Source organism: Oncorhynchus keta, chromosome 2 (genome assembly GCF_023373465.1).
Source record: "Oncorhynchus keta strain PuntledgeMale-10-30-2019 chromosome 2, Oket_V2, whole genome shotgun sequence".
NCBI lineage: Eukaryota > Metazoa > Chordata > Actinopteri > Salmoniformes > Salmonidae > Oncorhynchus > Oncorhynchus keta.
Genome location: NC_068422.1, coordinates 29,835,301 through 29,860,024, shown reverse-complemented (window position 1 = coordinate 29,860,024; position 24,724 = coordinate 29,835,301). Strand labels below are relative to the sequence as shown.

Here is a 24,724-nt window from a genome sequence, read left to right as displayed (position 1 = left end):
GCCCTATGGAACATTCTCTGCATAATGGTGCGACTATAAATTGCCATTCGTGTATTTTTATATTTGAAAAATATATAAACTGTGTTTTGATGTGAGATTCTGAGTTCCTTGTCTTAGAAAATCAAATTATAAAGGTATGGGATCGTAATTGTACGTTACGCCTGTCCCAATAGCAGTTGTTACGCAGTTCCGGTAAACTCTAAATTATTTTTGGACCAGTCATTCACGGAAAAAAAGCCTTGACCAAAAGTAACGGGACGACGTGTTAGAGCCACGGACACAAGGTAAATTATCAAATTTTTGCCACCAATTCCATGAAAATCAGCGTTACACACTTGTTTATCAGACCAGTATGTTTTGAGTTTGATCAATTGGAGTGGGTTGTTTTGCGACCTTTTCTGCCTCGGCTTGTTTCTTGTTTACACTGATGTATATTCTAGCAACGCTGATGTTGCAAGTTTACAGTCACCTGCTCCCAGACTGGATTACTATATGGTGTCAACAACAGTAGGCCTATAGCTATATTATATTGTCCATTGTATATCTAGTCAATAACAAATCTTACTCCAACAACCTTGCGTTTTATCATAGCCGGGCATATATAGGTAAACTCTAGAATTAGTTGCATTCCTTAAGGTCACTGTCATGATATTCACACAGCAAGTTAGTAGACACTATCAAGAATGTGATGTGTGTATCAGTCAGTCATGGCTGCCCCAGAGGTATCAAATGTCATCTGTAGCCACAATTTGTTCTTGCTGGACTATTTTTATAGACAGTCTGACTGCTATGATCAGTAAGCCAGCTCCCGGTTAGTGTGAATGGGTGACAGTAATCTACCTGCACTATATATACAAATGTATGTGGACACCCCATCAAATTAGTGGATTAGGCTATTTCAGCCACATTTGTTGCTGACAGGTATATAAAATTGAGCACACCGCCATACAATCTCCATAGACAAACACAGCCACAAAGTGGTAGGCCACACAAACTCACAGAATGGGACCACTGAGTGCTGAAGCATGTAAAAATGGCCAAGTCCTTGGTTGCAACACTCACTACAGAGTTCCAAACTGCCTCTGGACACAAACTGTTCCTCAGGAGCTTTATGAAATGAATTTCCATGGCTGAGAAGCTGCACACAAGCCTAAGATCACCATGCACAATGCAGAGACTGTCAACAAATACAGCAAAGATATGCTGTTTTTATTAGTGAGTTCATGTTTAAGTTCTTACTCAGCACTGTCAACACTTTTATAAGCCATAAAATGTGTGTTCTTCCTATTTCCATTCAGCGTTGCACTGCAGCAGCAATGAGTGTGTAGGAAAGTGGCTTGTGTTATTATTAGTGGCTTGGGGAGTTTGTCAAGGAATATTTCACTTTCTCTTTTTCATAGGAGTAACATGAATTTGTGCATGTGGCAGAAATAATGCCATGTGACTCGAGTTTCACAATCATGGCCCTTTTTGGTCAGTGGAGGAAAGGGAGAGTGGAGGGATGTTGAGGCATACGGACCTTCAGATATGTAGGCACCATCAGCCCCGAAAAATACAATTATTTAAATGTATGCTCATGTGGTGGAGTCTAGGAATATGGCTTTCCAAGACTACTGTGAGCCAGGTGACATCACTGCAGGTGTTGTGCCGAAAATCTCCCCCCTGCCAGAATCCCCCCTTCTAATTTCCTTAATTATGTGGCTAGAGTCAAATACCTTCTATAGAACAAACTTCACCTCCGGATAGGCAACCGAAAAGAATAATGAATGTATGCGTGTTATCTTAAACATGGAGTAAAATGTTGACAAGCAATAAACTTTTCAGAACAACTATGGCTGAATTATCTTACACTTTCAAAAATACTTGTCGAATAAGACATGGGAGAGATGACGACTTTTGGCAAAGAGATTTATTTATAGACTAATACAAATCAGTAGCGGATTTAGGTACGGGCGACATGGGCAGCTGTCCAGCGCAGCATCTTGTCCACCGGGGGCGGGCGGGCGCTCGCCCAGGGCGCCATACAAGCTAGAACCGCCACATACACTTGAAACAAATAGCCAAACCGAAAACTTCAGACAAAAATGCGTTCTGCTATTAAGATCAGTGAAATGTAGGCTACATTTACAACGGAGTGGAGAGCAGAAGTCTCAACTCGCAAGCAAGTAGCAGCAATGAAGATCGCGAAGGGGGGAGAATTCTGACAGGGGGGAGATTTTCGGCACAACACCTGTTCTAAAAAGGTCCCCGGGAGAGATGGCTCGAGGGAGTGCGCAGGCAAGTGTGTTGTAAAAGGAGGAGAGAAAGAACGATAACGAGTAGAGAGGAGCCGAATTCAGAAAGTAACTTACGTCTGAGTATCGTTGGAGAAAGAGGACGTGCTAGTTCTGGAAGAGGATTGTTCCATACCACCGAGTGACTGTCTTTTTCGCCAGAGTGATGCTAGCTGTCTAACGTTACCCACCGGAGTGATGTCCAGCGTAGCCTAGTGGTTAGAGCGTTGGTTGCGAGTTCAAACCCCCGAGCTGACAAGGTACAAATCTGTCGTTCTGCCCCTGAACAGGCAGTTAACCCACTGTTCCCAGGCCGTCATTGAAAATAAGAATCTGTTCTTAACTGACTTGCCTGGTTAAATAAAGGTAAAATAATATAAATAAAATAATAATAATTGTTACCGTGAGTTGAAGTGATTTAACGTTAGTTCTAAAATATTCCCTGGAAGTAATTTAACTTTCTGTTTATGACCTGAAAGAAGAGGAAATCTAAAGTTGGGGACTTTTCAGTTGTTTGACATTACATAGTAACGTTAGTGCAAGGATAAGAAGGGACACCTAATACGGAACATTTAGGCCTAATTAGCCATTTAAAGGAGAATAATATTACCGTGACAACGTTGCAGACAAACGTACACTCACGTATACTCGTACATCGCCTTGGTCCGTACAATTTTCCCTTATTTTAGCGCCCCAACAACTCCAGATCAACTGTAATGTCAATACCATTGTAAAGCACAATTTCTCCTCTTTCCAACAAAATAAATGACATGACCTAAACGCTGCCCATTTCTGCGTAATTCAAGCAGGCAAATTGAAAATGGCGGGTGGGGAAGCGAAACTAATGGGTGATGGTGAGAAGGAGATGTGTGGGGAAAATAGCTTTTTTTCACTCGATCTGTCCAACTTATCACCTTATCGCCTCTAAAATGTAAATAAAACACTATAAAGAGTTTATATGTGTCATTGCATACCTATTTGAAGGTTTGTATCGAATTCGAATCGGGTTTTTAGGGTGGTGCTAAAGTGATCTTAGAAGTAAACAGCGGCTTTGAGAATGCCCCCCCCCCCCCTAAAAGATTTAGATGCACTATTGTAAAGTGGCTGTTCCACTGGATGTCATAAGGTGAATGCACCAATTTGTAAGTCGCTCTGGATAAGAGCGTCTGCTAAATGACTTAAATGTAAATGTAAATGTAATGTATTGGGATGTATTTCGGGTGGATGCTCCATGCTATTAACCATGAAATCTGAGGGGCTGCATACAGTGAGTTATTTGTATTTTTTTCACCCTATACTATTATGCAAATTGCCACTACTAAGGTTGCACATTTTGGGGAATATTCAGAGGTGGAAACCTTATGTGGGAATATGCTACTTAATATTAATACCATTTAAATGTAGATGTTGTTTTGCATTGGATATATTTACCATATCATATGGAGACAGAAACATAAACCTTTTCCCTTATTATAACTAGACATAATTGCAAATTATTAAATCCTTCCAATAGAAAAAAACAGCAACAACAATTAGTTACAAATTTAACTTTAATTAAATGAGTTGACTCTTCACATGGGAGGATTTCACTGAACAACAAAAGAAAGGGAATATTGAATGATCCCCAATGATCCATCGCATCTCCCAAAAACGTTTTCAACATACATCTGTAAAATGATAGTCTAGAAACTAAAGCTTTGGTTGTCTTCCTCTCAGGCTTCCATGTCTTCTCCCTAGACCTCCTCAATGTCTGCTAAACGACTTAAATGTAAATGTAATGTCCACCTCTTGAACATCAGACTCTGAGGCCTCATCTTCACTATCACTTTCCAACCTCCAACAGGATGGAGTTGTCTCCCTCAATCCGTGCAATGGCTACCGCTATAGGGTTCAGGAGTTTCAGGCTGCTTACCACTCTCCCAAAAAATAACCCAGGAGGATCCTCTTGATGGGGCTGTCCAGATCGGCAGACTGTGATATGGCCATTTCTTGGAGACACTCCTTCCCCTCAAGGAGACTGTCAAACATGATGACAACTCCACCCAACAGGTGTTGCTGGGCAGCTTCAATGTGGTGCTCTTATTCTTCTCACTTTGCTTGGTGAGGTAGATTGCAGCAATAACTTGGCGACCCTTCACATACCTAACAATTTTCTTGGCTCTCTTGGAGAGTGTATCCACTGTTTACAGTGCCATGATGTCCTTGAGGAGCAGATTCAATGCATGAGCAGCACAGCCAATGGGTGTGATGTGAGGGTAGGACTCCTCCACTTTAGACCAAGCAGCCTTCATGTTTGCAGCATTGTCTGTCACCAGTGCAAATACCTTCTGTGGTCCAATGTCATTGATGGCTGCCTTCAGCTCATCTGCAATGTAGAGACCTGTGTGTCTGTTGTCCCTTGTGTCTGTGCTCTTGTAGAATACTGGTTGAGGGGTGGAGATGATGTAGTTAATTATTCCTTGTCCACGAACATTCGACCACCCATTAGAGATGATTGCATTACAGTCTGCTTTCTCTATGATTTGCTTGACCTTCACTTGAACTCTGCATCCAGCAAATGAGTAGATAAAGCATGTCTGGTTGGAGGGGTGTACGCTGGGCGAAGAACATTCCGAAATCTCTTCCAATACACATAGCCTGTGAGCATCAGAGGTGAACCAGTTGCATACACAGCTCGAGCAAGACATTCATCAGCATTTCTCTGACTACGTTCCTCCATTGTGTCAAAAGAAATTCTGATTCCAGGAGGACCATGAGCTGTTGCTATCGATAAGGTGTCTGATTCATCATTTTCACCTTGAATAGAGGGATTTGGCACAATATTTGCAAATGTACACCGTTTTTCCTTCTACATTAGCTGCAGTGAAATGTCTCCCACATCAGATAGTGCCTGTGGCATTTTCATGTAAAAAATGTTTTTTTAAACAAATACAATTCCATGTACAGATAAATAATTAAGCAGTTAGATTAAACAACTCCTTTGTAAGATACATATTTTAAAATGAAACATGTATGGAAACAGGTGAATTAACACTGTTAGCAGGCTCAAGCAAGCTAAACCCACATGGTAGCAAAAACTAACTAGCAGAAATTGTTAACAAGTTAGAAATGATTTAAACACACTTTGCTGTAGGCTACTATTTACTAGTTAATAAAAAATAATGTATGTCATATAAATACTATATATTCACCCCACACAGTATTGTAATCAAAACTTACCAGAAAGCATGTAGTCCTTAGCTCAGACAGTGTAGTTTGTGTGGGCTCAAATCATCTCATTAGTGTGCAAGACCTTGAGAATCAGCTGTACATGTGATGGAATAATGCACTGTGCATGCAGAGGGTTGCAATTCCATTGAATTGGGGATAGTTTAACCAAAATATGCCACAAGACCTAGAATTTCCTTATGTGTATCCCACAAAAAAAGGTTCACTGTTCCTGAAATTTACCGGAAAGTTTCCGATTCTTTGCAACCCTAGTCACTACTACTAAATACTGTGGTGAAGTTAAATGTGTTCGGCAACAGAGACACAGGTCAGTTTGTTGCTCAACCTCCCAAGGCTGATCTGAGGAAAACCCTACAAAAACGTGTATTTCCTATCTGTTACACTCACTCAGCTGTGCTTCACAAGTAATACAACAACAGATCTGTTAATCATATAGCCTACCTCAAATGTTGAAATATAATTTAAAAAGATTGGTCAAGAACAACAATGCATTGGCAGGGAAATTAAAGCAAAGCCAATATGCGGTGATAATATATTGGGCCTATAGCTTACAGCACAAACTTCATTGTTACAGTACTGTTTTAAATTGGTTAGTGTTGCATAGGCTTTTTTTTTTTAAAGTCATGTTTTAAAAAATCTTCATGGTAGATCGAGGCTTGCATTTTGACTCAAAGTGATCTTGACTCAGAAAAGGTTGGTGTCCTCTGTTCTAGAGTTTTCCCTGTAAACACTATCAATGTTTCCCTTTACTGTGGCAATTGTGATCGAATCAATGCAATATTAGCCACTTTCAATGCAACATACCGATACAAAATGAACTATGCAAGAGATTTTGTTGTTGGCAGAACGCATCGGAGTAGGATTCTATTGAGTTGACATGCACTACTCAGCCCTTACTCTACACAGACTGTGTTTACAGAATGAGCGGTCGTGAGTAAATTAGCTTGATTTGAGATCAAAGTGATGTATGTAGCCACGTAGCCACGTGTGCACATTTTGTTCATATCCTTTGCTAGTTAGTGAGATATTAGCCCAGTGAAAGATAATTTGTAGTCAGCAATAGGGCTGTGATTGCTTCCTACAAGAGCTCAAAATGTATACATTTCTAGACCTCTTTGAAAAGCGAGTCAAATATAATTTGCCAATATAATTAGTCTGATTCTCTGTAATAATAGTATGGGAATAATAATGAATTTTATTTTGTAAAGTGTTGTTTTTTTCTTCAAAAGTCTCATGGTATATAGGCCTACATTGAACACCACACATTGGCTGCTACTGTAGGCTGAAGGGTAGAACAGCTATTTCCATGTTAAAATGTAATGGGATGCATTTTCTCCATTGTTTTTGATGGTAGGCGTACATTATGATCAAATAGCCACAGTGGCCTACATGGCCACTTAAAACAAACTTAAAGTGGGTACAGCCTCAGTGGTCACAGTAAACGCACGCTGGAAGTTGCACAGAAATTTCACAAGTCATTGAAATTTGCTCTCATCAGACCTGAAATTTGCTCAGTGCCCAAACAATTAGTGGGAACATTGGTTGTAATACCCATGAAACCTAGCGGTCAAACAGAGAAATGGTTTCAATTGTTTTTTCCACCATAAAATAAGGTCTGTGTTTTGTGTAGGCTTACCCTGGCATGACGTTTTGATATACGTGCAAATCTCTCTAGGACAAGGTGACTTAACAATATCTTCACCTGTATTTTCACCCCAAAAATGAAATGCTAATGTGGCTATCATAAAGAACTACAAATGCCATGATGATCTGGATGAGCAAACCAAATCGAGGCAAATGTAAGAATCTCTGGATTAACTATCTAATGTTAGCTACATTTAGCAATTAATAAATTGGCTACATTTCTATAATTGACAATTCTGTGAGCTGTCTGGTGCAAGTTTTAAATTGACACTACCTGCTAGCAAAGGTGTCAGCTAGAGATGAAGTGCAGGAGCTGCAGATTTGTAGTCTTGCATGATGTCTACTTTGATGCTAATTAGCATTTTTAGAATCTGAGTAAATAGCTGAATATATTGATTAGAGGTCATGGCCGATGAATTAGGGCCGATTTCAAGTTTTCATATCAATTGGTAATCGGCATTTTTGGACACCGATTATGGCCGAGTACATCGCAATCCACGAGGAGACTGTGTGGCAGACTGACCACCTGTTACGCGAGTGCAGCAAGGAGCCACGGTAATGTGTTAGCTAGCATTAAACTTATCTTATAAAAAACAATCAATCTTAACATAATCACTAGTTAACTACACATGGTTGATGATATTACTAGTTTAACTAGCTTGTCCTGCATTGCATATAATCAATGCGGTGTCTGTTCATTTATCATCGAATCACAGCCTACTCTGCCAAACGGGTGATGATTTAACAAAAGCGCATTTGCGAAAAAGCACAATCGTTGCACCAATGTACCTAACCATAAACAACAGTGCTTTTCTTAAAATCAATACACAAGTATATTTTTTTAAACCTGCATATTTAGTTAAAAGAAATCCATGTTAGCAGACGATATTAACTAGGGAAATTGTGTCACTTCTCTTGCGTTCAGTGCAAGCAGAGTCAGGGTATATGCAGCAGTTTGGGCTGCCAGGCTCGTTGCGAACTGTGTGAAGACCATTTATTCCTAACAAAGACCGTAATTCATTTGCCAGAATTTTACATAATTATGACATAACATTGAAGGTTGTGCAATGTAACAGCAATATTTAGACTTAGGGATGCCACCCATTTGATAAAATCCGAAACGGTTCCATATTTCACTGAAAGAATGAACGTTTTGTTTTTGAAATGATAGTTTCCGGATTTGACCATATTAATGACCAAAGGCTCGTATTTCTCTTTGTTAATTATATTATAATTAAGTCTATGATTAGATATTTGATAGAGCAGTCTGACTGAGCGGTGGTAGGCAGCAGCAGGCTCGTAAGCATTCATTCAAACAGCACTTTCCTGTGTTTGCCAGCAGCTCTTCGCAATGCTTGAAGCACAGCGCTGTTTATGACTTCAAGCCTATTAACTCCCGAGATTAGGTTGGCAATACTATAGTGCCTATAAGAACATCTAATAGTCAAAGGTATATTAAATACAATTGGTTGAGAGAGAAATAGTCCTATAATTCCTATAATAACTACAACCTAAACCGGGAATATTGAAGATTCATGTTAAAGGAACCACCAGCTTTCATATGTTCTGATGTTCTGAGCAAGGAACTTAAACGTTAGCTTTCTTACATGGCACATATTGCACTTTTACTTTATTCTCCAACACTGTGTTTTTGCATTATTTACACAAAATTGAACATGTTTCATTATTTATTTGAGGCTAAATAGATTTTATTTATGTATTATATTAAGTTAAAATAAGTGTTCATTCAGTATTGTTGTAATTGTCATTATTACAAAGATATCTATATATAGATAGATATATATACCGATGAATCGGTATCGGCTTTTTTTGGTCCTCCAATAATTGGTATCAGTATTGAAAAATCATAATCGGTCAACCTCTAATATTGATAAAAGCAACCTTGTTCTAGAGCGATTTATATGGTTATCAAAATGTCATGCTAGGGTTAACCTACAAGGAAACAGCACTTATTTTAAGTGTTTCTAAAATGAATAAATTAATGGTGGAAAAATGATTGGAACCATGTCCTTGTTTGACAACCTCCACTGTGGGGCTCTATTGGAGGTTATATACAGTGGTGGAAAAAGTACTTAGTCAGCCACCAATTGTGCAAGTTCTCCCACTTAACAAGATGAGAGAGGCCTGTGATTTTCATCAAAGGTACACTTCAACTATGACAGACAAAATGAGAGAGAAAAAAATCCAGAAAATCACATTGTAGGATTTCTATTGAATTTATTTGCAAATGATGGTGGAAAATAAGTATTTGGTCAATAACAAAAGTTTATCTCAATACTTTGTCATTGCCAACAAAGGGTATATAACAGAGGCCAAACGTTTTCTGTAAGTCTTCACAAGGTTTTCACACACTGCTGCTGGTATTTTGGCCCATTCCTCCATGCAGATCTCCTCTAGAGCAGTGATGTTTTGGGGATGTTGCTGGGAAACACAGACTTTCAACTCCCTCCAAAGATTTTCTATGGGGTTGAGATCTGGAGACTGGCTAGGCCACTCCAGGACCTTGAAATGCTTCTTACGAAGCCACTCCTTCGTTGCCCGGGCGGTGTGTTTGGGATCATTGTCATGCTGAAAGACCCAGCCACGTTTCAACTTCAAAGCCCTTGCTGATGGAAGGAGGTTTTCACTCAAAATCTCACGATACATGGCCCCATTCATTCTTTCCTTTACACGGATCAGTCGTCCTGGTCACTTTGCAGAAAAACAGCCCCAAAGCATGATGTTTCCACCCCCATGCTTCACAGTAGGTATGGTGTTCTTTGGATGCAACTCAGCATTCTTTGTCCTCCAAACACGACGAGTTGAGTTTTTACCAAAAAGTTATATTTTGGTTTCATCTGACCATATGACATTCTCCCAATCTTCTTCTGGATCATCCAAATGCTCTCTAGCAAACTTCAGACCGGCCTGGACATGTACTGTCTTAAACAGGGAGACACGTCTGGCACTGCAGGATTTGAGTCCCTGGCGGTGTAGTGTGTTACTGATGGTAGGCTTTGTTAATTTGGTCCCAGCTCTCTGCAGGTCATTCACTAGGTCCCCCCGTGTGGTTCTGGGATTTTTGCTCACCGTTCTTGTGATCATTTTGATCCCAGAGGGTGAGATCTTGCGTGGAGCCCCAGATCGAGGGAGATTATCAGTGGTCTTGTATGTCTTCCATTTCCTAATAATTGCTCCCACAGTTGATTTCTTCAAACCCAGCTGCTTACCTATTGCAGATTCAGTCTTCCCAGCATGGTGCAGGTCTGCAATTTTGTTTCTGGTGTCCTTTGACAGCTCTTTAGTCTTGGCCATAGTGGAGTTTGGAGTGTGACTGTTTGAGGTTGTGGATAGGTGTCTTTTATACTGATAACAAGTTCAAACAGGTGCCATTAATACAGGTAACGAGTGGAGGACAGACAAGCCTCTTAAAGAAGAAGTTACAGGTCTGTGAGAGCCAGAAATCTTGCTTGTTTGTAGGTGACCAAATACTTATTTTCCACCATAATTAGCAAATAAATTCATTAAAAATCCTACAATGTAATTGTATGGATTTTTTTTCTCATTTCTTCTGTCATAGTTGAAGTGTACCTATGATGAAAATTACAGGCCTCTCTCATCTTTGTAAGTGGGAGAACTTGCACAATTGGTGGCTGACTAACTACTTTTTTGCCCCACTGTAGGTGTGACTAAGTCTATTGCGCTGTGATTTGTGATTTAGCTGTTATATTATTTCAATTGACTATTTCTGTATTTTTATTTCATCATGTTTCATTGATAAACAAATTGTATCACATCTAACAATTTTTTAGAGATTTTGTTATTTCACTGAACGAAAATATAAATGCAACATGCAAAAATGTCAAATATTTTACAGAGTTACAGTTCAGAAAATCAGTCAATTGAAATACATTCATTAGGCCCTAATCTATGGATTTCACATGACTGGGAATGCAGATATGCATCTGTTGATAAAAAAAAAAATGTGGGCATGGATCATTAAACCTGTCAGTATCTGGTGTGACCACCATTTGCCTCATGCAGCGCGACACATCTCCTTCACGTAGAGTTGATCAGGCTATTGATTGTGTTCTGTAGAATGTTGTCCCACTACTTTTCAATGGCTGTTCAAAGTTGCTGAATATTGGCGGGAACTGGAACACACTGTTGTACACTGCGATCCAGAGCATCCCAAACATGCTCAATGGGTGACATGTCTGGTGAGTATGCAGGCCATGGAAGAACTGGGACATTTTAAAGTTTCCAGAAATTGTGTACAGATCCTTGCGACATGGGGCCGTGCATTATCATGCTGAAACATGAGGTGATGTCAGTGGCTGAACGGCGTGACAATGGGCCTCTAGGATCTCGTCACAGTATCTCTGTGCATTCAAATGGCCAATTGTGTTGGGCTGGCATGGTTACATGTGGTCTGCGGTTATAAGGCCAGTTGGAGGTACTGCCAAATTCTCTAAAACGATGTTGGAGGTGGCTTATAATAATTCAATGTTCATTTCTATATCTGGCAACAGTTCTGGTGGACATTCCTACAGTCAGCATGCCAATTGCACGGCCCCTCAAAACTTGAGACATCTGTGGCATTGTGTTGTGTGACAACTGCACATTTTCGTGGCCCCAGCACTAGGTTCACCTGTGTAATGATCATGCTGTTTAATCAGCTTCTTGATATACCACACCTGTCAGGTGGCTGGATTATCTTGGCAAATGAGAAATGTTCACTAACAGGGATGTAAACACATTTGTGCACAAAATCTGAGAGAAATTCGGTGCATATGGAAAATGTCTGGGAAACTTGCCACTTTACTTGCTCTTTCACAAATAAAATGTGTAGTATATGGGTAGAGCCAGAAGCAATGTGTAGAGGCAATATGTCTAACTTTCTCTTGCGTGGCAGAGTTGTAGTTGGCCCTTGTCTGTCCTCTAATGAATGAAGCTGAGTATAGTTAAGTACCGTCAGGAGTTTCATTTAACACTGTAAGTGACTGTTATTTAACCTTTCTGTTTCAGGTGAAGATAACAGACATGTCGTTTATATTTAACTGGATCTACAGAGGCCTCAGTGGTGTGCTGCAGTTACTAGGTACAGTGCATTTAAGCGATAAGCCTAGAGGAAGTGTGGTATTTGGCCAATATACCATGGCTAAGGGCTGTTCTTATGCATGATGCAACGGAGAGTGCCTAGATTCAACCCTTAGCCGTAGTATATTGGCCATAAATCACAGCCCTGAGGTGCCTTATTGCTATTATAAACTGGATACCAAAGTAATTAGAGCAGTAAAAATACATGTTTTGTTATACCCGTGGTATACAGTCTCATATACTACTGCTGTCAGCCAATCAGCATTCAGGGCTCGAACCACCCAATTTATAATACAATTTAAACCATTCAATCATTCAAACTAACTACTGAAGAAAGATGAATTACATACTGAAGAGTGATCAACTTTATTTCTGAGTGTATCTGTAGCGTTTGACTCATGCTGTACCAATAACTGTGTTTTCTTTCTCAACCACATTCCTAACCTAATCATATTATGGTCAAATCAGCTATTCAATCCCATGTCGTATTGTCAGCATCATATTTTCCTACATTAAATTTGATGGTAAATAGACTGTCTCTTCGCTTCTATCTCCCTCCAGGTTTGTATAAGAAGTCTGGGAAACTGGTGTTCCTTGGTTTGGACAATGCTGGGAAAACAACACTACTGCACATGCTCAGAGATGACCGACTGGGACAGCATGTGCCAACCCTACATCCCAGTAAGGCAAAGGAGGTTCAGACACCTTTTGCTTACTTACCTATGGCTGTCCATCGTTCTCTTTTAAGTGCTCTTATTGAATTACCTTTGTCTGGTGTTCCTAAAGTAGTCTATTTGTCTGCCTCTGTCCCACAGCATCAGAAGAGTTAACCATTGCTGGGATGACATTCACAACATTTGATCTTGGTGGTCACACACAAGGTACACATTAGAACTCAAACTTGGTTGACTTATGGTTAAGTCTTAATCTTCAGGTGATACCAAGGCTTAAGTGGCAGGGACAAGTCACTTGGGATCAATTAAACTGCTTTGATTTTCACTCACAGCCAGAAGAATCTGGAAGAACTACCTCCCAGCTATAAATGGTATAGTCTACCTGGTGGATTGTGCAGACCATGAGAGACTACAAGAAGCCAAAATTGAACTGGATGTAAGCAGCCCCAACACAATTCTACAAAGAAAATAGATGGTAGTAGTAAATAAGCAGTATACAGTATCTTACACCCAGTAGTTATTGTATGGCTAAATGCTAATCAATACACCATTGCTTTTCACTGATGAGCAGGGCATTAATCCTTACGTTTATTGACGCACCCGTGCATCAACTTAATGAACATAATACAAAAATCCTGATCGAAATCCATCAGTTTAAAAGCTGCAATATGTAACTTTTTGGGCGACCCCCGAAAAAGTTACATAGAAATTTGAGTGGTAGATCTGTCACTCGTTGAAAAAAAACTTTATTTGTCACATGCGCTGACTACAACAACTATAAATAAGCATTACCGTGAAATGCTTACTTACAAGCCCTTGACCAACAATGCAGTTAAAGGAAGAGTTAAGAAAATATTTACCAAATTAACAAGTTGTTTTTTTTTATGGGAAAAAAGTGACACAATTTAAATAACAAGACTATATACAGGAGGTACAGGTTAGTCGAGGTAATTTGTACATAAAGGTAAAGTGACTATGCATAGAAAATAAACAGCGAGTAGCCGCAAATGGGGGGTGTGTCAATGTCAATAGTCCGGGTGGCCATTTGATTAATTGTTCAGCAGTCTTATGGCTTGGTGTCAAGAAGCTGTTAAAGAGCCATTTGGTCCTAGACTTGGTACTCCGGTACCCCTTGCTGTGCGGTATCAGAGAGAACAGTCTATGACTTGGGTGACTAGAGTCTTTGACAATTTTTGGGCTTTCCTCTGACACCGCCTAGTATATAGGTCCTGGATGGCAGGAAGCCACTACCACTGCCTTACGGTCAGATACCATACCAGACGGTGATGCAACCTGTCAGGATGCTCTCGATGGTGCAGATGCAAAACTTTTGAGGATCTGGGGACCCATGCCAAGTATTTTCAGTCTCCTGAGGTGGAAAAGGTATAGTGCCCTCTTCGACTGTCTTGGTGTGTTTGGACCATGATAGTTTGTTGGTGATGTAGACACCAAGGAACTTGAAACTCTCGACCCGGTCCACTAAAGCCCCATCAATGTTAATGGGAGTCTGTTCTGCCCGCCTTTTCCTGTAGTCCACGATCACTCCTTTGTCTTGCTAAAATTGAGGGAGAGGTTGTTGTCCTGGCACCACACTGCCAGGTCTCTGACCTCCTCCCTATAGGCTGTCTCATCGTTGTCGCTAATCAGGCCTACCACTGTTGTCGTCAGCAAACGTAATGATGGTGTTGGAGTCGTGTTTGGCCACTCAGTCATGGGTGAACAGGGAGTACAGGAGGGGACTAAGCATTCACCCCTGAGGGGCTCCTGTGTTGAGGATCAGCGTGGCAGACGTGTTGTTGCCTACCCTTACCACCTGCGGGCGGCCTGTCAGAAAGTCCAGGATCCAGTTGCAGAGGGAGGTGTTTAGTCCCAGGGTCCTTAGCTTAGTGGGCTCAATGGTGTTGAACGCTGAGCGGTAGTCCTTGAACAGCATTCCCACATAGGTGTTCCTTTTGTCCAGGTGGGAAAGGGCAGTGTGGAGGTCCAATAGAGATTGCATCATCTGGGGATATGTTGGGGCGGTATGCAAATTGGAGTGGGTCTAGTGTATCTGGGATGATGGTGTTGATGTGAGCCATGACTAGATTTTCAAAGCACTTCATGGCTACAGATGTGAGTGCTACGGGGAGGTAATAATTTAAGCAGGTTACCTTTGCTTTCTTGGGCACAGGGACTATGGTGGTATGCTTGAAACATGTAGAGGTTTAAAATGTCATAGAAGACACTTGCCAGTTGGCTTTGAGTACACGTCCTGGTAATCTGTCTGGCCTTACGGCTTTGTGAATGTTGACCTGTTTAAAGGTCTTGCGCACATCGGCTACCGAGAGCTCTATCACACAGTCGTCCGGAACAGCTGGTGCTCTCATGCATGCTTCAGTGTTGCATAAAAGGCATTTAGCTCATCTGGTAGGCTCGCATCACTTGGCAGCTCGCAGCTGGGTTTCCCTTTGTACTCCGTAACAGTTTTCAAGCCCTGCCACATCCGATGAGTGTCAGAGCCGGTGTAATAGGATTCAATCCTAATCCAGTATTGACGCTTTGCTTGTTTGATGGTTCGTCTGAGGGCTTAGCAGTCATCGGCTTCATCAATAAGTGCATTGACGACATCGTCCCCACAGTGACCGTACGTACACATCCCAACCAGAAGCCATGGATTATGAGCAACATCCGCATTACATAAACAGCCTTTGTCATCCATGGCTTCTGGTTAGGATATGTACGCATGGTCACTGTGGGGATGACTACGTCGTTGTCGATGCGCTTATTGATGAAGCCGATGACTGAGGTGGTATACACCTCAATGCCATTGGATGAATCCCATTTTCCAGTCTGTGCTAACAAAACAGTCCTGTAGCGTAACATCCACGTCATCTGACCACTTCTGTATTGAGCGAGTCACTGGTACTTCCTGCTTTAGTTTTTGCTTGTAAGCAGGAATCAGGAGGATAGAATTATGCTCATATTTGCCAAATGGAGGGCGAGGGAGAGCTTTGTATGCATATTTGTGTGTGGAGTAAAGGTGGTCTAGAGTTGTTTTTGTTTTTTTCTTCTCTGGTTGCACATGTGACATGCTGGTAGAAATGAGGTAAAACGGATTTAAGTTTGCCTGCATTAAAGTCCCCAGCCACTAGGAGCGCCGCTTTTGGATGAGCATTTTCTTGTTTGCTTATGGCCTTGTACAGCTGGTTGAGGGCTGTCTTAGTGCCAGCATCGGTTAGTGGTGGTAAATAGACAGCTCCGAAAAAGAATATAGATGAGAACTCTCTTGGTATATAGTGTGGTCTAAAGCTTATCATAAGGTACTCTACCTCAGGCGAGCAATACCTTGAGACTTCTTTAATATTAGACATCGTGCACCAGCTGTTGACAAATAGACACACACCCCCACCCGCGTCTTGCCAGACGTAGCTTCTCTGTCCTGCCGATACATGGAAAATCCCGCCAGCTCTATATTATCCGTGTTGTTGTTCAGCCACGACTCGTGAAACATCCCGTTGGTAGGATAGTCTTGATCGTATATCATCCATTTTTCTTTTCCAATGATTGCACATTGGCCAATAGAACAGATGGTAGTGGAGGTTTACTCACTCGTCTACAAATTCTCTTAAGGCAGCCTTACCTCCGGATTTGGGCCCGTTCCCAAGAAAACAGGATATCTTTTGCGTCAGACTCGTTAAAGAAAAAGTATTCTTCCAGTTCGAGGTGAGTAATCGCTGTTCTGATGTCCAGAAAACAAAGTTACAAACAATGTGAAAAAAATAACAAAATAGCACAGTTGGTTAGGAGTTAGTCATCAGTTGGTCATCCCCTCCGGCACCATTCTTAAAGTATTTCTATGCTTCCATTTTATTTTTTTGAGTCTTTTACTTTCGGTTTTGTACACCAGCCTCAAACAACTGAAAATACTATATTTTTGGTTATGGAAAATGTATTTCACAGCCATTTTGTCACATAAACTGAAACTAAACGAACTATTACTATTTTAGCAACCAGGAAATGTCGGTGCGATTTCTGCATAGTGCGTCTTTAAGCTAGATATAAGTTGCATGGCCTGCGTCCCAATCCACTGCATCCGCCTATTTCGCCCTTCCGCATCTGAGGTGGAAAATGGCAGCATTACAGAGCTGTTTGTCATACCAGGAGACATCCCGAAAATAGGTCTCGTCACGAAAACGTCTGTAGCGTCTGAAAGGTTTGGCCTACTAACTAATATGACCACTCTATGGAAAGATGACATTCTCACGAACACGACCCCCACAAGTGTCACAGAACTAGTCTCAATTTAACCAATACAAATGAATGGAGGTAGTTTTAAGCCAACAAATATAAGCGGTGAAATATGTGTCTAAAACAACAAATATTTGTGAGCTTTCTTATATTTCCTAGATATAGGACAGACAGCTTATTCCTTGTTATTTATTTTTTGACTGTCTTTTTTTGCCATTTATGCATTTCTTATTCAATATGTTTCTAAGGGCAATAGTAGTAAAGGCCAAATGTAAATATTTTATAGGATCTTTTTTTTTACAATTACTTTTACAATTACTTTTATACCATCTTTAAACAATATCACATGAAACCTTAGTAGAACCTTTAGAGGTTTAACTGGCCCTCTACATTCTCCCTCTCCAGGCGCTGTTAACAGATGAGACCATCTACAATGTGCCTGTACTTATCCTCGGGAATAAGATCGACCGCCAAGAGGCAATCAGTGAAGACGCACTCCGAGGGATGTTCGGACTCATTGGACACACTACCGGAAAGGTGAGGAGGAGAGGGGCTTACTGTTGAATGCACACAACATAATTTACCCTCTAGAGCAGCAGCCTCCAGAGCAACTGACATTGGATAGTACCAGTACCATCATACTAGGAAGTAAAGAAGAAAAAGAAACAAAACATAAAGCAGTCCTAATGTTGAAAAAAACAGCATTATGTTGTCACATTTGGTTTATTTTGAAAGCACACAATCGACACTATTTTCCATACGTGTTTTAATAGGTTTTTGAAGGACCATAGAGTTAAGTCTGCTTTGTATTTTCCTATTTGCCAAGTAAATCTGGTATCATAGTATTGCAATACTGGTATTGTGAGAACACTACTACAGAGCTAGGCAATTGGGTCTAGTATTGACAATGACTAAATGTGGATGACAAATGACTGATTTAGAGTACAGTTAGGATCCACTTCATTGTAGTAGTTTATTATGGTAACTCTGTAGTGTCACATTGACTCTAATGCAAAGGAAAAGGTTGGATTGGAGGGTATAATCTTTACTTGTCTCTTCTGCCTATGTGTTTATCTCCTTAGGGTAATGTGTCACTGAAGGAGCTGAACCTGAGGCCCATGGAGATCTTCATGTGTAGTGTTCTGAAGAGGCAGGGATACGGAGATGGTTTCCGCTGGCTCTCACAGTACATTGACTGATCGATCCATCACTATTTCTCTTACTAGATTCACACTATACAGCCAACTCTAAACTTACTGGGTGGGCTAGATTATTTCAAATAAAATGGTCATTTCCAGCATGGTTCAAGCAACTATGATGGATGTGTAACAAGTTCAGGTCAGCCAAGTACACAAGAGGACAGACATGCCTCACGAATCTACCCGCTGGAAAAGCTATTAACTGCTAGCGTGCTATATTTATTGTAATTTTTACATTTGAGAAAGTGTGGCCTCAATAAGTAAATATATTTCTAAGACAAATATATTTTTATTGATACAGTATTTATACTCTTGTGTTTTGAACATATTTCTTTGGGTTCAAACAGTGTTGAAATATGTAAATGTTTGATAGTAAAATCTAATAATAATTGGTACACCCTTTTATAGTCTGAGCCCTATGTAGTGAATTCAAACTTCAAAACCAATATTGTGTAGTTTACACGTTGCGTCATTTTCAATAATGATCTGTTACTTTCTGAAAGTACTGTGGTGGTGGGCATTTTGAATCATACCTCAAACAGTTTTATTATTACAGTATTATTTCTCCTCCCACATATGATGACGTTACTGGGTAGGACATGTCATCGCTTTGAACCAGTTCGTAACCATGGTTTATTTTTAAGTTGCTGGCATTGGATTTCAGAGGGGTTATTGGTGTAACAGTTCCGCGTTTGTGTCTTTTCGACATTGCTGCTCTCTCCTTCCACGAACATTTGATATCGGAAGTTTACATACACTTAAGGTTGGAGTCATCAAAACTCGTTCTTCAACCACTCCACAAATTTCTTGTTAACAAACTATAGTTTTGGCAAGTCAGTTAGGACATTTACTTTGTGCATGACAAGTAATTTTTCCAACAATTGTTTACAGACAGATTATTTCACTTATAATTCACTGTATCACAATTCCAGTGGGTCAAGATTTTACATGCACTAAGTGTACTGTTCCCTTAAACAGCTTGGAAAATTCAAAAAAATGATGTCATGGCTTTACAAGCTTCTGATAGGCTACTTGACATCATTTGAGTCAATTGGAGGTGAACTTGTGGAGGTATTTCAAGGCCTACCTTCAAACTCAGTGCCTCTTTGCTTGACATCATTGGAAAATCAAAATAAATCAGCCAAGACCTCAGAAAAAAAATTGTAGACCTCCACAAGTCTTGTTCATCCTTGGGAGGAATTTCCAAACGCCCGAAGGTACCACGTTCATCTGTACAAACAATAGTACTCAAGTTTAAACACCATGGGACCATGCAGCCGTCATACCGTTGAGGAAGGAGACGCATTCTGTCTCCTAGAGATAAATGTACTTTGGTGTCGAAAAGTGCAAATCAATCCCAGAACAACAGCAAAGGACCTTGTGAAGATGCTTGTGGAAACCGGTACAAAAGTATCTATATCCACTGTAAAACGACACCTATATCAACTTCCGCTCAGCAAGGAAGAAGCCACTGCTCCAAAACGGCCATAAAAAAGCCTGGCTACGGTTTGCAACTACACATGGGGACAAAGATCGTACTTTTTGGAGAAATGTCCCCTTGTCTGATGAAACAAAAATAGAACTGTTTGGCCATAATAACCATTGTTATGTTTGGAGGAAAAAGGGGGAGGCTTGCAAGCCGAAGAACACCATCCCAACCATGAAGCACGGGGTTAAAGCTTGGTCACAAATGGGTCTTCCAGGAAGTTAATAAAGCTTGGTCACAAATGGGTCTTCCAAATGGACAATGACCCCAAGCATACTTCCAAAGTTATGGCTTAAGGACAACAAAGACAAGGTGTTGGAGTGGTCATCACAAAGCCCTGACCTCAACCTATAGAACATTTGTGTGCATAACTGAAAAGCGTGTGCAAGCACGGAGGCCTACAAACCTGACTCGGATTCACCAGCTCTGTCAGGAGGAATGGGCCAAAATTCACCCAACTTATTGTGGAAAGCTTGTGGAGGGCTACCTGAAACGTTTGACCAAAGTTAAACAATTTAAAGGCAATGCTACCAAATACTAATTGAGTGTATGTAAACTTCTGACCCATTGGGAATGTGATGAAAGAAATAAAAGCTGAAGTAAATCGTTCTCTCTCCTATTATTCTGACATTTCACATTCTTAAAATAAAGTGGTGATGTTAACTGACCTAAACCAGGGAAATTTTACTTGGATTAAATGTCAGGAATTGTGAAAAACTGAGTTTAAATGTATTTGGCTTAGATGTATGTAAACTTTCGACTTCAACTGTACTACATAGCAGGCCTGGGTTCACATACTTTTAGAAATTTTTCAAATACTTTGATCTTTTTCTTTAGCCTGCCTGGATTGCCAGGTTTGTACTTCTGGGAATTTTCTGTTGGTTCTATTGGAACATACAAGCTCAATCAAGCACAGCGGAAGTTTTTTAAATGATTTCAAATTGTAATTGAACTAGGTCTGCTATACCAACCAGGCCAAATTCTTTTTTCTCTCACTGCCAAAGCGTATAGGCCTACACCCTTACATTTATTCTAAGCAGTTATCTTTTCAAATGCATATCATAAAAGGAAAGCAATGGTGCCCTAAATGTATTTTACTGTACAAAACATGGAATCTATGCAGATGATAATTGATGTTTTATTACATGGCTATTCCAGTAGAATTCCGCTTCCTTCAAGAATATATTGATATCCTATTATTGTGTTCTATATGTACTCCTTAATATAGCAGCACCCCTCAGTACATGCTTTTTCAGGTTATTTGACCATTTAGAAATAGTTACATACCAGACAGGTTTTACCAACGAGGACAAAGTTGTTGTTTTCTCATAAATGACTGTTTTTGTATTGATAATTCCAGTTGTTTCACTACCAACCAATGACATGAATGTGACTACAAGTGCACACTTTTTATTTATAAAATTGTTTAATACAAAAGTGCAGTACTTTGTAATACCAGGGTTTTATCACAACTTTGTAGGTTACAGATAATGTATGCAATTTCCTATAGTCTACCAACCGTATAAATGGTTTTTGTTACTGTAAAATAAGTACTTGGTGACTATTGGCTGCTCATAGCTATAATAAACTCAGCAAAAAAAGAAATGTCCCTTTTTCAGGGCCATCTTTCAAAAATGATTTGTAAAAATCCAAATAACTTCACAGATCTTCATTGTAAAGGGTTTAAACACTGTTTCCCATGCTTGTTCAATGAACCATTAATGAACATGCACCTGTGGAACGGTCATTAAGACACTAACAGCTTACAGATGGTAGGCAATTAAGGTCAGTTATGAAAACTTAGGACACTAAGGAGGCCTTTCGACTGACTCTGAAAAACACCTCAAGAAAGATGCCCAGGGTCCCTGCTCATCTGCGTGAACTTGCCTTAGGCATGCTGCAAGGAGGGATGAGGACTGCAGATGTGGTCAGGGCAATATATTGCAATGTCCATACTGTGAGATGCCTAAGACAGCGGTACAGGGAGACAGGATGGACAGTTGATTGTCCTCGCAGTGGCAGACCATGTGTAACAACACCTGCACAGGATCGGTACATCCGAACATCACACCTGCGGGACAGGTACAGGATGGCAACAACAACTGCCCGAGTTACACCAGGAATGCACAATCAGTGCTCAGACTGTCCGCAATAGGCTGAGAGAGGCTGGACTGAGGGCTTATCCTGACATGGCCCTCCAGCATGACAATGCCACCAGCTATACTGCTCGTTCAGTGTGTGATTTCCTGCAAGACCGGAATGTCAGTGATCTGCCATGGCCAGCGAAGAGCCCGGATCTCAATCCCATTGAGCACGTCTGGGTCCTGTTGGACCGGAGGTTGAGGGCTAGGGCCATTCCCCCCAGAAATGTCTGGGAAATTGCAGGTGCCTTGGTGGAAGAGTGGGGTAACATTTCACAGCAAGAACTGGCAAATATGGTGCAGTCTATGAGGAGATGCACTGCAGTACTTAATGCAGCTGGTGGCCACACCACATACTGACTGTTACCTTTGATTTTAACCCCCCCTTTGTTCAGGGACACATTGTTCCATTTATGTTAGTCACATGTCTGTGGAACTTGTTCAGTTCATGTCTCAGTTGTTGAATCTCGTTATGTTAAAATATTTACACATGTTAAGTTTGCTGAAAATAAACGCAGTTGACAGTGAGTGGATGTTTCTTTTTTTTGCTGAGTTTATGAGAGTACTTGTGTGGTACTAAAGATAATAGGCTTTGTAGGACAGACTCACAATATCTGAGAGTGCAGTAGATAGAGGGTGCCTTTTATCCTTTTTGTAAATAATGTGAAATTATTCTGCATGACCTCTTACAGTCGTTTATTGATTTAGATTTTTTTCCCCTTCGGTTTAGATCAGTATCAAAATAAATATTTTGGACAATCTGTTTTGCTATATTATAATTTTATATTCTTAAATGCTATGACACATTTATGGTTGGTTGTCTTAAAATTGCAATGGATATGAGACTAAAATCTATGATATTTGAATTGCCTCAAGTTTGATCTAGATCACTAAATACCCATAGAGAGAAATGGTGGTCTAATAGCCCACTCTAAGTTATTACTTTGCTATAGTAAGGAATGTTTTTACACCCCTTGACGTTTTCAACATTTTGTTGTTACAGCCTGATTTTAAAATTGATTAAATTGAGATGTGTCACTTATCTACACATAATACCCCACAATGTCAAAGTCAAATGTTGGCTTTTAGAACATTTTACAAATGAATGAATGCTGAAATGTCTTGAGTCAATAATTATTCAACGTCCTTATGGAAAGCCTAAATAAGTTTGGGAGTAAATATTTGCTTAACAAATCACAAGTTGCATTGACTCACTCTGTATGCAATAATAGTGGTAAACATGATTTTCTTTTTAAATGACTACCTCATCTCTGTACCCCACATACAGTTGAAGTTAGAAGTTTACATACACCTTAGGCAAATACATTTAAACTGTTTTTTTAACCTTTATTTAACTATGCAGGTTAGTTAAGAACAAATTCTTATTTTCATTTTCAGGGGCAGAAAAACAAGTTTTTACCTTGTCAGCTCGGGGATTCGATTTTGCAACCTTTTGGTTACTAGTCCAACGCTCTTACCACTAGGCTACCTGCCACCCTGTTTTTCACAATTCCTGACATTTAATCCTAGTAAAAATGCCCTGTCTTAGGTCAGTTAGGATCACCACTTTATTTTAAGAATGTGAAATGTCAAAATAATAGTTTGGAGAATTATTTATTTCAGCTTTTATTTCTTTCATCACATTCCCAGTGGGTCAGAAGTTTACAAACAGTCATGACTAAAAGTTTGGAGAATGACACCAATATCAATTTTCAAAGTCTGCTGCCTCAGTGTCTTTAGATATTTTTGTCAGATGTTACTATGGAATACTGAAGTATAATTACAAGCATTTCATAAGTGTCAACGGCTTTTATTGACAATTACATGAAGTTGATGCAAAGAGTCAATATTTGCAGTGTTGACCCTTATTTTTCAAGATCTCTGCAATCCGCCCTGGCATGCTGTCAATTAACTTCTGGGCAGCCCATTCTTGCATAATCAGTGCTTGGAGTTTGTCAGAATATGTGGGTTTTTCTTTTTCCACCCGCCTCTTGAGGATTGACCACAAGTTCTCAATGGGATTAAGGTCTGGGGAGTTTCCTGGCCATGGACCCAAAATATTGATGTTTTGTTCCCTGAGCCAATTAGTTATCACTTTTGCCTTATGGCAAGGTGCTCCATCATGCTGGAAAAGGCATTGTTCGTCACCAAATTGTTCCTCCATGGTTGGGAGAAGTTACTGTCGGAGGATGTGTTGGTACCATTCTTTGTTCATGGCTGTGTTAAGCAAAATTGTGAGTGAGCCCACTCCCTTGGCTGAGAAGCAACCCCACACATGAATGTTCTCAGGATGCTTTACTGTTGGCATGACACAGGACTGATGGTAGCGCTCACCTTGTCTTCTCCGGACAAGCTTTTTTCCAGATGCCCCAAACAATTGGAAAGGGGATTCATCAGAGAAAATGACTTTACCCCAGTCCTCAGCAGTCCAATCCCTGTACCTTTTGCAGAATATCAGTCTGTCCCTGATGTTTTTCCTGGAGAGAAGTGGCTTCTTTGCTGTCCTTCTTGACACCAGGCCATCCTCCAAAAGTCTTTGCCTCACTGTGCATGCAGATGCACTCACACCTGCCTGCTGCCATTCCTGAGCAAGCTCTGTAATGGTGGTGCCCCGTTCCCGCAGCCGAATCAACTTTAGGAGACGGTCCTGGCGCTTGCTGGACTTTCTTGGGCACCCTGAAGCCTTCTTCACAACAATTGAACCGCTCTCCTTGAAGTTCTTCATGATCCGATAAGTGGTTGATTTAGGTGC

The 24,724-nt window shown here is 40.4% G+C and overlaps 1 protein-coding gene across 1 annotated transcript; it reads left to right on the top strand.

Moving 5' to 3' along the window:
* Positions 1-205: 205 nt before the first annotated feature.
* LOC118399040 (GTP-binding protein SAR1a-like) lies at positions 206-22,733 on the top strand. Its single transcript, XM_035794805.2, has 7 exons — positions 206-284; positions 12,174-12,246; positions 12,807-12,926; positions 13,061-13,126; positions 13,252-13,355; positions 17,552-17,683; positions 18,229-22,733. The coding sequence occupies exons 2-7, from the start codon at positions 12,189-12,191 to the stop codon at positions 18,343-18,345; spliced, it is 597 nt and encodes a 198-aa protein (XP_035650698.1). The 5' UTR covers positions 206-284; positions 12,174-12,188; the 3' UTR covers positions 18,346-22,733.
* Positions 22,734-24,724: the final 1,991 nt, after the last annotated feature.